The following is a 13,523-nucleotide window of genomic DNA, read 5'->3' as shown; positions in this document are numbered from 1 at the left end:
TTGAAACAGATAATTTTAAGAACTCTTTCTCCAGCTCCCTTACCCTGGCATCCATTTCCCACATCACTTGCTATTTTCTCTTGGACAAGTCAAAGATGCCCACATACTGCACTTGACATTTTCAGCTTCCCAATGGTAAGCCATATACTATAATCTCCTTCTCTCATCTTGCCAAGTCCTGAGAAAGGTTTCATTTTAACATGGTCCTCTCGACTCTTCCGCTAAGGACAGTAATCTCCTTAGTGAACAAGTCTCCAAACTTCAAAACCCTTCACTCTGTCACTACAATGGCTCTCATCTCCTTGACTTCTTGCCTAGTGCCTCTGTTACGCCTATCTACAAACATGTCCCCTTCCATTTCCACCACTCAGTCTACTTAACTATCTGTGCTGGTTACCTCCCTTAATGTGCTGCACCCAATTCCCTTTCCCACACTCATACTCTTACTAAAAGCTCTCTCCACTATTCTGTTCCTTTCACCCACTCCCCGTCTAACCCCACTTTTCAGCCACACTCTCTCTCTCTGTGCATGACCACCTCTGCTCTATGTTCCCGTCACCATTTTGTCACCAAGGTCTGCACAGATTTTTCCTCCTAGGTTTCCCCTCTGTTGCAAGTTCATAGGTAGTTAATAGGCATAATGTCTTCAGGATCAGTGAGGAGCCTGGGTCAATTTTTCCACTGCCCGGGCAGCATTTTCACGTTAACGAAGTTATACGGAGTCAACACAATAAGCCAGTGGAAGCAGCTTAACAGTTCATCACCTTTATCCTCCGTGATAAATGCCATACTTGTCCTACCTTTTTAAGTCTACTCCTCCTTTATACCTTCACCTTACTATGTACTACTACACCTGTCTGCACTCCTGTGATGACTGCTGTTTCTTCCTATTCTCTGTCCTGACCCATATCATCCAATCATCTGCCTCCTGACACCTTGTACCTTTTAGTAAAAAACTCTTCTCTTTCTTGCCTAACACATCCAAATGTTTCTTGCCTAACACATCCAAACGTCTCTAGCTCCTACATTTTAACATGAAGCACTCACAAGCTCTTTTGTAGAACCCACATCCTCAGAAATCTGAAAACATTCCTAAGAAAAAGCAGCTTCCCAATATCCTCAGTACCTGAAAAACTCTTTGTCCAGCCTCTACTGCTTCTTTCATGATGTTCCACTCTTGGATTCCTTAATTTCCCCTGAAATTTTGAAATCTTTTTAGCACCCACCTACACCTTTCTACCTCAGGTTGCTATACCTGACCTACACCAACAACATGTATTTGGCAAACATACAATAATTAAACGTAGAAAACAATTCGCTCTTAATTTAACTTAAAATTCCCAACTCGGGCATTGAAAAAACATTTACCAGCACAGAAGCAGAAATTCATAATGAATTCTAGTCATATGTCAGATACACACATTAAGGCTTTCTCCTTAAAACCTTACAGAGGAAGTTAAAATAATTAACTTAAAAATGCATTAAAGTTAGTTGGAAACGTCTGCAGCAAAAGTAAAACTAATTAACAGTGGGCTAAACAAAATGTTAGCTTTACAAGTTAGACAAAATAGGATTTAATTCAAATATACAAGTTGTTTCAAATGGACTTCCTTTACAAATGTTCCAGCTTTTCTTTGTGTAATGACCAATGAAATGTAACCCTCATATCTACTGTAATATCCTCAATCAATTCATACCAAATTAAATGATATACTTTGAAACTCTAGATTTGTACTCTGGAAGTGGTTGGAGTCTGTCCCTAGACTAGTTCACCCATTCAGTTAAATACTAACACACACACATCAACATAAATTACCAAACAAATCATCTCATAGCTCTCAACCTTCCATCTCCAAAATGATGAACACTAGCCCTCATAATGTGGAACAAATGGGCAAAATGTGGAACACATACTAATGGCTTACTAACAACTTTAACTAGGAAGGTCATAGGATGGTTAAATATGCTGATTTTACTTATAAAGATCTTTTAATGAATTAATACGATTCATTTCTATTTCCCATGGATTTCACTTAAAAAAAATTCCTAACACTGAATGTGTGACAGACTCTTTCAATGATGAACTCTGAGGAACAAGAACTTTAAGACCCAAATGAGGTACGTTTCTTGTAATGAGTTACACCTGAGAGGTATGAATCATCTTACTACATAAATAAGTGATGACAATCCAAAGAGTAAATAAGAAGTTATGTACCTACCATAACGTTCCATGTTAGTTGTCTTCTCTCGCCTTCTTTCTTGCTTGATGAGATCTTGATGGGTTCGGAGCCGATCCCTCGGCTCCGACTCGGCACTTGCTAAGCTCGAGAGTCACTTTTACCAGCTCGAGGCAGCCCCATATCCCATGATGCAAGGCGGTAAGTACCCAGATCTCGTTTGCTGACAAAGGGCAATAGCACCAAGCATAAAATACTTCCCAAAGGAAGAAAGAAAACTTACAGATGGAAGAAGGACCAGGTCTGAATGGTCTTCAGCATAACAGTTTCTTATACAAGGTCTGTCCAGGCCAGGGGAAGGAGGGTGCAAGAAAGAAGGCGAGAAGACAACTAACATGGAACGTTATGGTAGGTACATAACTTCTTAATGTTAAGTTGTCAATCTCGCCTTCATTCTCGCTTGGTGGGCCCGTCCCTAGCACCTCTATCCTGGGTGGCTCAATGGAACAAACTCTTGAGGACTGTAGAGCCAAAACTGGCTCTGTCCCTGGAGGCCAAGTCCAATTTGTAATGGGAAACAAAAGTGTGAGGAGTAGCCCAAGTGGCGCAGCACAAATAGTGTCCAAAGGAAGTCTAGCTTGAAAAGCTGTAGAAGTAGCTAAGCTCCTAGTTGAATGTGCTTTAGGTTTTGAGCACAGCTGTTTTCCCCTGAGCGTATAAATTTCAGAGATGACCGAAGAAAGCCATCTGGACAAGGTCACTTTAGAAACAGGAAGGCCATTTGTTTTAACTGCATAGGAAACAAAAAGTTGATCAGATATTCTAAATTTTTTGTTCTGTCCAAATAATATCTAAGTTGACGGTGGACATCAAGATAATGTAGCTTTTGTTCAGCTCTATCTGAATAGTTAGGAAAAATACAGGGAGATCAATGGATTGATTCAGATTGTTCTTTGAAGCGACCTTAGGTAAAAGGTTGGATTAGTTCTCAAAGATACTCTGTCTTTGTGAAAAACCAAATAGGGGTCGAACCGAAGAGCATGAAGTTCAGACACCCTCCTGGCAGATGTAATAGCCACTAGGAATAAAGTTTTACAAGAAAGATATTTCAGGGAACAAGAAACAGCTGGCTCGAAGTAGGGAAGAATCAAGGATGTCAGCACTAAATTTAGATCCCACTGAGGAGGAGGATTCCTGATTGGAGGCTTTAGTAGGAAAATTCCTTTCAAGAAGGCCCTGCAGAGCCTATGGGACATAATATTATGATCTGCTATCCCGACATGAAAATTGGAAATAGCAGCCAATTGAACTCTGACTGTGGAAGAAGAGGAGCCTGCATGAAAAATCTCTGCTAAGTAGTCCAGGACTGCCTGAACAGGGGCAGTAAAAGGATCAATATTTTGGGCCTTAGCCCAATAAGAGAAACGTTACCATTTGCTTGTATAAATCCTCCTGGTAGAGGATTTTAGCGAAGCTACTATGATGTCTCTAACTGGGTTAGAGATCAAAGGAAGCCTGGCTAAGGAAGGAAGTGGAGCAACCATGCTGTGAGGTTGAGAGAAGGGATTGACCGGTGCAGCTGACCCGATTGGTGAATCAGAAGATCTGGCACTGGGTCCAGATGCCACGGCTGCACCAAAAGGTGATGATGGAGGAACGGGAACCAAACTTGTCGAGGCCAGTAAGGGGCAATGAGAATCAATTTGGCTCTCAAAACGGTAGCTTTCTGGATCACCTGAGGGATCAGAGGAAATGGAGGAAAGGCATAAAGAAGTCCCTGGGGCCAATCCTGGGTCAGAGCGTCTCTGCGGGATGGCCTGATAGAGGGAAGAGGCTGAAGAAGTCTGGACAGTTGCGGTTTTGGGCAGTAGCAAAAGATCGCAACATGGACGACCCCATTCCAGAAAAATCTCTTCCGCTATAGATTGCTTGAGAGACCACTCGTGAGGCATGAGAATAGCTCTGCTCAATCTGTCCGCTACAATGTTGGTTTTCCCAGGGATATGCGTTGCTACCAGAAACCGATGAGAGGAGATCGCCCATTGCCATAGTCTGAGCGCTTCTCGACACAAGGGGTAGGACTTGGTTCCGCCCTGTTTGTTGATATACCAAACTACAGACATGTTGTCTGTGTGGACTGCAATTGTCCCTACGGGAAGAAAGTCGTTGAGGGCTTGCAGCGTTAAAAGCACTGCTCTCATCTCCAGGACATTTATGTGCAGATGGTACTCGAACGGCTGCCACGTCCCATGAACCATCCTGCCCTGATAATGACCCCCACCCGATCAGGGAGGCATCCGTGGTGACAGTGGCTATCGGGATGGGGTACAAAGTACCTGCCTTGGTGAACCTGAGGCGATGTGATCCACCAAGCAAGATGCTCTTTGCATGTCTGTGTCACCAGAATCTGGTGACGCATTGGAAGTTGCTGGTATGACCATTGTGTGAACAGCATCCACTGAAGAAGGCGCATGTAGAATCGAGCCAGGGGAAGAAGAGTAATGGCCGCAGCCATGAGACCTAATACCTTTAGAACCATTCTGGCCTGTACTTTCTTGCTGGCCAGAATGATCCTGACATGACTCTGAATGTCTGAAACTCTTTGATCTGTAAGGGTAGCTGACATTCGAACAGTGTTTAAGTTTGCGCCTATGAAGGTAATAGACTGGCAGGGCGATAAGGATGACTTTTCGAAGTTGATTGAGATGCCCAAATGAGAACAAAGGTCTATTGTGTAATCCCTGGCTTGTATAAGCTGATGCCTGGTGGTGGCTGACAGGAGCCAGTCGTCGAGATACGGAAACACCTGGAATCCTTGACGTCTCAGGTGAGCCGTGACCACTGCCATGCATTTGGTGAACACTCTGGGGCTGTAGTGAGACCAAAGGGCAGGGCTCTGAACTGGAAATGACTGGACCCCAGCCGAAAGCGGAGAAATCTCCTGGAGCGTCTGTGAATTTTGATGTGATAGTACGCATCCTGAAGATCTATTGAGCACATCCAGTTGTCCTTCTGTAAGAAGGGCAGAATTGACTGAAGAGTGACCATTCGGAATCTTGTCTTCCTGACAGACTTGTTGAGTCTGCTGAGATCCAATATTGGTCTCCAGTCTCCCGTCTTTTGGGGACCAAAAGAACCTTGAGTAGATTCCGGGCTCTGAATGGTCTATTGTAACTGGCTGAATGGCTCTTTTTTGCAGTAATTTTGCGATTTCTGACTCTGTAATCTCCCTTAGACCGGGTGGTACATCTGGAAGGGAACTTGAGGGAAGGACTTTCCTCGAAAGGAATTATGTAACCCTTGGATATGATCGACTGTACCCATCTGTCTTGAATGAGGGAATGCCAGGCTTCTGGGTACAGTGATAATCTTCCCCCGACTGCCTCCAAGGAGGGACAGCCGGGCAACACCTCAGGGATGCTGAAAGGGCTTGTCAGAGAGAGGCTCCCTGTTTCCCTGGTTCTTGGACCCCTCTGCCTCTAGAGCGGCGTCTGTTGTTGTTACCCCCTCTGCCTCTAGGGGTAAACTGACCACGTGAATCCGGCGTGACTCCTTGGGATTCTGGAACCACATCTTCCCACCCTTCTGTCCTTTGGGATAAGGCCTAGAAAGGGTGGAAAACGGACTCCAACAGCAGAAAGAGTCTTGCCGTCCTGCTCGCACCTGGTCAAGGTTTCCTTCACCTGAGGGCCAAACAAAGCTGACCCATCAAAGGGAGAATTTGTGAAGGACGCCTTAAAGGGATCCTCAAAATCACATAGCCGCATCCAGGCTTGGCGTCTAAGAGCCACACCTGTGCCTGCGGCTCTACTCGCTCCATCCGCAGCATAAGATATTAGCCGCATGGAGGAGTTTGCAATGGAATTGAGGGTTCCTAGCTGAGAAGCAATTTTTTCTTGAGCCCCTGCAGCTGTAGGATCCTGAACTACTTCTCCCAGCTCCTTCAGGATATCCCTCTGGAGTCTGGTGAAGTGACATAGGTAATTCAGCGAACGCATAGCAAAGGTCGCTGAGGAAAACATCCGCTTACCGTACCTATCCATGGTCCTAGAGTCCTTATTAGGAGGATGGACGGCACGGAAGGATCTGCAAGTTCCTTTTTGGTGGCCGCAGCCACCACCATGGCATCAGCGGGACACCCTTAGTAAGGAATTGTTTGTCACATCGGGCAGTGATAAATTTTGAAGGCCTCCTAGGGACTGGCTCTACAGAGTCAGGAGCTGCCCACGCCTTCGTGCAATAACCTGCATAAGGGGTCGAAGGCGGAGACACCCAGGAGGTGGAGGGCCGAGATCCAAACGCCTCTAGGTATACTGACTCATCCTCAGAGGGATTGTTGGTGGGCCAGTTTCCCCTCTGTTTCAGAAGTTCTAGGATGTCTGAGAAGGAGACATCCTCAGAGGGGATCTAGGGATCCCTCTGACTCATCAAAGTCAGTATCCAAGTGACAGACTCGGGAGTCTACATGCTTCCTCTTACAAGTCCTCTTCCTAGGAGGATCTCCCGAAACATCAGGAGAATCCTCGGAAGAGGGGAAATTCCCAATGGGGAAACCTGAGGCGGAGGATCTCTGGGTCCTGTAGCAAGAGAAGTGGCAGAGATGTCAACAGGTACTATAGAGGGAGGAGCTACGGGAACAGACTGCTGACTGATACCAGTGGCCAGTACACTCTTCATCACCTCGAATGCTCCTCCCAGGCAGGTCCGAGAGAACCCGCTCCAAGAGCTAGGAACTCCAGGGACCACTGACAGGGAAGTCTCGAGGCAGATGTCGGAGCCGAGCTCACCAAGGCCGAGGCTCCAAGGGGAAGAGCGGGTTCGGACAAGGGTCCGATGCCACTCACCCCTCGGAGGAGACCATGGAAGCCCGACCACGAATCCCTCTAAGGAAGGTCTCAAGAGGAGATCAGAGTAGAGGCTGAAGGAACAGAAGGGGTATCCGTCCTCCAGCCCTACCAGTAACCATTCCCCAAGACACCAACTCCAAGCTCTGGGGTAGAGTTGAAGGAGGAACTGTAACGGGGTGTGGACCAACAGTCGTCTGTTGAGACGGACTGTGTAACATTTGGGCCAGTACCTGTGACTTAAGTAATCTACTGACCACTCTCTCTAGGTCATGATCTGACAACCTGGATGACCTTGAAGATCGGCTCCGATGGCTCCGTTCCGATAGAAGAGGTGAAGCCGGAGCCGAAAGTACCGCCCCCAAGGAAGGAGCCCTCGCCCTCTTCCTGGAATGAGCCATCGGAGCCGATACTATAGATCCTGTCGGAGCCGACCTCTCGGAGCCGACAGGAAGCTCGATGTATCGGCTCCAGCTGGAGCCGATACAGCCACCAAAGTAACGGTGTCGGAGCCGATCGGAGCCGACACCGATGCCTGTGCCACATGGGTGTCGGAACCGATCGGAGCCGACATCGAAGTGGTCAATAGATTCGGCACCGATAGCCATCGGTGCCGAAGGCTTGTCAAGCCAGAATCGGCTCCAGCCGAGCCGATCTCGACTCAGTCGGAACCGAGGCCGCAGGCTTAGATACAGAAGCCTGGGCCTTGGAAGGTTTTGCTGATTTTGGTGGAGCCGACTTAGCCGGAGAGCCCTCCGGCTTAAGAAGGCCCCTAAGAATCAGCTTATTACGTCTCTCCTGCAGGACTCTCTGGCTGAAGGAATGACAAATAGCACAGGAGTCCTGCAGGTGAAGAGGGCCCAGACAATACAGGCAAGAAGTGTGACCGTCTGTCAGAGACATCTTCTGACAGCACGAGTCACACTTCTTAAAACCTGAGACCCTCTCCTTTGACATGGTGCTGAAAAACACACACACACACACCAGTCAAAATTAACTTAAATAAAATACCAAAAGGTATCCTATAAAACCAACACACACACCCTAACAGGGGGGGGGGGATGGGATAGGGAAAAGTTTGACTAACAAAATTAAAGGAGACAGGGATTTTCTGTCAGAAAAAGTACAAAATAAACTTAAAACTATCAATAAAAGGTTTTTTTTACTAAAAGGGGCTTAAATCTCACAAAAGTGAATAACTTACCAGGAGCTGGTAAAAAGAAGACCTCCTAAGCTGGCAAACGAGATCTGGGTACTTACCGCCTTGCATCATGGGATATGGGGCTGCCTCGAGCTGGTAAAAGTGACTCTCGAGCTTAGCAAGTGCCGAGTCGGAGCCGAGGATCGGCTCCGAACCCATCAAGATCTCATCAAGCAAGAATGAAGGCGAGATTGACAACTTAACATCATAGTTTAACATATAACCTGCAAGTGTGGAGTGAAACAATTTCTATTTATGTAGCTTGCCTTTTCCAGTTTAGATTCTCTTGCAATGCAGTTTTGCTTCAACTCTCTCGAACTGCTATACAGCTTGATGATTTCCTAAAACTGCCTGCAATACATGCTGGTGCACTGCACGACGGATAGGTGGCTCCATACCACTAGGAACTTATTTTGTTCTAGTGGCAAAAAACAGCAAAACATTCGCATCACTAGAGGGAAATATGTCTTCATTGTAATCTAACCTCACTTCTACCAGGTCACTCAAAGGGCCTCTACTCTGTGCTCAGATCTATGCATTTGAAAGAAATTCTAAAAGTCAAATGTGTGAACAGACTGCAAAATACAGATATGCAAATTTGAATACACACAACAGCCCTGCCTGACTTCTTTGCTCAAGAATCATGGAAAAAATAATTGTCCAAGACTCAAAATCAGGGACAATTAAATCCTGCTCTAATTCATTTAAAAAGTTACTTTAACATGCATTTCCTAAACAATAAATCATTCATGTAGAGCCGTAAATGCTGGGCATTACCGACTGACTAACTCTGAGCAATTTACCAGAAAATTAAAAATTTTACAAGGGACAGGCCAAAATATAATGCAAAATCAGGGACAACTTGTGTGTGTCCGTCTGTATAAGTAAATAAATAAATCTATATAAATATATCTATCTACACACTCCTATGAATCTGTTTATATCAGAGAGGGCTGTTTCTTAAGACTCAAACCACTGAATCTCTTTTCCTCAGATACAACTGAAAAAAAAATCTCAGTACCATGTTTGGGGGGGGGGGGGGCATACCCACGGCCTTCAGCAGCCAAACTTTCGATATGCCTCCAAAAAAGATGAAAATCTTAGTTGGGGGGATACATACCCCACTTCAGTGCCCACCATGAAGATCATAAAGTAATTACATCACAGAAGAATCTTACTTCAAAGAGCCGTCTAATGTAGGCATAACAAAGCAGCAGACTCCCAAGCAGTTTTCCATTAAAAAAAAAAAAAAAAAACTATAGAAAGTCAGACAAGCAATAATTCATTTTCTGATAGGCATTTTAATATAATAAAGGTCACAATGGAGAAACACCCTGCCCTATGAAACAATAGGTTTAAGGCTTGGGTACAATTTTAGATGGGATGCCAATCTACATATACATATATATATATATATATATATATATATATATATATATACACACACACACACACACACACACACACACACACACACATACCCACCCTGACAATCTGAAGAATCACCAGTTCATTTATAAATATGTCTTTGCACATGGAAGGAAATGGTGACCCTGACGAAAACTTGCGTGGATACAAGGAGGACATGCAGACTAACAGAACAAAAGATGCTCCAAACAGAAACCAAGCTAGAGAACCAAGAGCCGTGAGGAAGCAACTGTTAAGTGCTGCATCACTATATGCTCAAAAAGTACATCTGCTCTTGAACATTTTATCTGCTATGACTGAACTGATAGCTCAGAGAGATAACGCCACACCTACAACCCAGATGAATGAGTATGATTAGCAACTGGGGCTCATGTTGGAACTGCCATGCACAGGATGAAATTGAGGGCAAGGAGTGTTTTTTCCTGGTCTGACAAAACTCTCATGTAAGCCAAATTTGAAAGAACACTTCTGACTAAGAGACAAAAGCTTGGAAGTTCAAGATGGTGACAGTAGCTCTCAGGTCATGAGTGTATGGCTGCAAGCACGCAGAGGGCAGGCAATGGATTCCCTAGAGATGGGGAGGGGCTATTATTGGGTGGGGACACCTTCACCTGCATCAGCATGATACAAGTCAAAGACTTGTGGGGCAGAGCACACTGGGCAGCAACTAGAAGACTTGGTCACCCTTTTGGGTCCCCATCTCGGGTATAAGCCAGACACACTCAGCTGGCAGGATAAGCACCTCAAAAGTTGCTAGTTAAGGCAGAGTGTAGGTAGTCACAAGCTACAAAGCACTCATGACTGCCTGGGTTACAGCCCCTCCAGACAGCATTGCCCCCGAGCCTGGATGAAATTCCAAGGTATGGCCATTTCACAGGGGTGGGCTTGAAGGTCAGCAGGCCTGGGGTGAAAAGTGTACAAAATGCACTGCAGTAAACTCCTAACAATGGTCCTAATGGCTGGCTCAGTTTTCCAGTGGAAAGGTATCAACAGGCTACTGAAGTCTGCTATACAACACTACACCTAGATTTGACAAGAAATTTATATTGGGACATACAAGGAAAATCAAAATCTACCCAACACCTTAAAGCTGCAGTGAGTAATGCACTGGGATGGATGTAGGTAGAGCTGTAAAATCTGCCCTGTAGTGTAATTACTCTGGAGATCCACTATCCAACTGCCACCCCTAGAAAAGGGAAATTGCTAGTTAAATGCATACATTGGGTCTACTGATGCTTATGGGGGGGTGGCAGTATGAAATGAGGGACAGGTAGCACAAGAAAATAAAGGCAACCTACAGGAAGAAATAAAAGATTGTTTTCTTTTATCACTGGTATATCACTACACTGCTTTTACAGGTGCAGTAAAATTAAACAACTTAATGGCACTGTATTTAGATATTGTGTGTGTGTTACATGGGTTCCACTTAAGTGACCAAACTTTCATTTGACACATATGTATGCTTGAATGAATGCATGGGTAGATATTACATTTATATATATATATATATATATATATATATAAATAAATATATATATATAAATAAATAAATATATATATATATATATATATATATATATATATATATAATATACATATATATAATATACACACACACTCTTGCCCCAAGGAAGGCGTTATGACATTTTGGCAAAGTTTCACAGAAAACAGAAAAGACCTGGACAAGAAATGCTTTCAACTGGCATAGTTACATCCTCAAGTGGTTTCTGAACACCATTAAAACCCTAAGTTGCCTGCAGAAGGGAGGGGCCATGCACACACCTGGCACCAAGTCACAGGCTACATCCAAAAGGCAAATCAACTTGAAATTTTATGCAATTTTAAACTGACAGCTTTCTTTTGCAGGAAATGAACAAATGTTTGAACATTTTCATTATAAAATATTCATGAATGTTTTGTTTTTTCAAATACCTTCAAGTAAACTGCAGTCATGTCTCCTTTTGCCAGTGGTATTAAATCTCCTTACCTTCCAACAGTAATATGCATTGTTTACGGAGTGTCTGTACCAAAACCTCTTCAAGTTGCAGCTCCTGCAAATGGGCAATTATCTGCTCTTCATTTCGGCAGACCTTGTCCTGTGCATACAGTCCTTCTGGCATTACTCGCTGCTGCCCCATCCCCACAAGTGCCACTTCCAAGGCTAATGACAGGTATGACTCTCCACCATCTTGACAACCAACAACAGGCACATGCTGAAAAACTGGGGGTTTGGGATCACCAGTATCTGAAGGAGAAAGTTTTTAAATATTAAGTACCATTCCTTGATGGCAACTATCTATCCTATGAGTTATTTTAACTACATACACACACATATATACATATGCATGTATATACACATAGAAAAATGTATTTTAAGGCAAAGATAAGCATGATATACTTGAGAAGTACAAACTGCATCAGTTAACAGTTGCATGTACTGTAAGTGCAACATACCTGTTAACATTTCCCAAAAACATCAAAGTCCTTGGGAAAACCTCCAATTCACAGATGGAATAGGCAAATCTTATAACATAGTATTGCAAATAGAGACAGAAAGAATACCCAACTGGTTACATACTGTTGCTCTGGATGTCACCTGAAAAGGTACAGACAGGGCTACTTCCAAATGCTCTTCGTAGAAGGATGAAATGAGAATGGTACAGATGCCTCTCCCCTTTATAAATGTCCTACTAATATCAGTGGCATGGTGGGGTGGTTCTGTAGAGAAATATCTGAAAGTTCAAGATGTCAAGCTGGATGGTCTAATGTCCATCTGCAACATAACCTCATATGTTATGATTTAGTGCATCATGCAAAACTTCTTCATAACCAGCACTTTCTATGAAACAATAAGTACGGAAAATGTTTAGGAAAAATGTATAAAATGTTTCAGACAATACACTACTGGCATCTTGTTTAATTCCTTGGAAACAGCACTTTGCTGTTAAAATGAGCTCAGTTTAGAAATAAAATATTCGAGCAGTCACCATATCAGTTGATCTCAGAGATGGACTAATGCAATGGGGGAGCCCTGAATAAATTTTTCTAGTGCGCTCTCCCCTATAGCTCTAAAACCTGCCAATTTCAGACTTGTATGCTTCCTATCCCTACCCATTGGCCTGCAGAAAAAGTACAGCTGTGTAATTAAGGTTACCATCATAACAGAACTCAACTAGATCACTGTTGGTAGTGCTATACAGGATGTATCTTTGTCAAGGATTGGATGTCCAGCCAGTATTCAAGCCTTCTGGCCATGTTCCACATACCGTACATCTGAGTTGGTACAAGGGTGTTCCAGTATAAAAGTGGACATATGAGCACCAAATTCGGAGCTTCCTTGCCTCACAGAAAAAAAACTTAAGAGTCTAAATACAATTAGTTATGTGCTATGAGAAAAGGGAAACCCTGGCAGAAAGACTAGATACAAAAAGGAGAGAGAACCAGCAGGAGAAGAACAAAAGAGGTACAAGATATGGGGGAATGAAGAAAGTTATACAGCAACAGTGATCTATTTGAACTTCTACTGTTATGGTAACTACTTACACAGCTGTACTGTGTTCATCTTTACATCACTGCTCCAGTGGCGTAAGCTATATGGTAGGATTATCAAAGCTTAGATAGCTAGACAGAAGGATGAAAGGTCACAGTCAACAAGCCCCTGGAGAACAGTCAATTAGAATCCTGCTCATGCACACTCAAAGAAATCAAGCAGACAATGTTTAGTGACTGAGTGTACAAGATGACCAAGTTGCAGATTCTAGACTGCTTCTACAGAATCTACATCTTTCCAAAAAGCTCTAGAAGTAGCCAAAGCTCCATCAGTGTCAGCCTTGACCTTGAAAACAGTATTTCCATGACAGGAATAAAACTCAG

The 13,523-nt window shown here is 43.9% G+C and overlaps 1 protein-coding gene across 1 annotated transcript in view; it reads right to left on the bottom strand.

Annotated features, from left to right (window-relative positions):
* The window catches only part of ZSWIM5 (zinc finger SWIM-type containing 5), a 1,363,657-nt gene that overhangs the window by 262,179 nt on the left and 1,087,955 nt on the right, over window positions 1-13,523 (bottom strand). The window contains exon 9 of the mRNA XM_044085901.1: window positions 11,638-11,895. Within this exon, the coding sequence (XP_043941836.1) occupies window positions 11,638-11,895 (258 nt within the window). The remainder of the gene's footprint in view (window positions 1-11,637; window positions 11,896-13,523) is intronic.

This window comes from Protopterus annectens, chromosome 10.part0 (genome assembly GCF_019279795.1).
Source record: "Protopterus annectens isolate FY-2018-M chromosome 10.part0, PAN1.0, whole genome shotgun sequence".
Lineage (NCBI taxonomy): Eukaryota > Metazoa > Chordata > Ceratodontiformes > Protopteridae > Protopterus > Protopterus annectens.
Note: the sequence above shows the minus strand (reverse complement) of the source record. Positions and strands in the feature narration are given on the sequence as shown.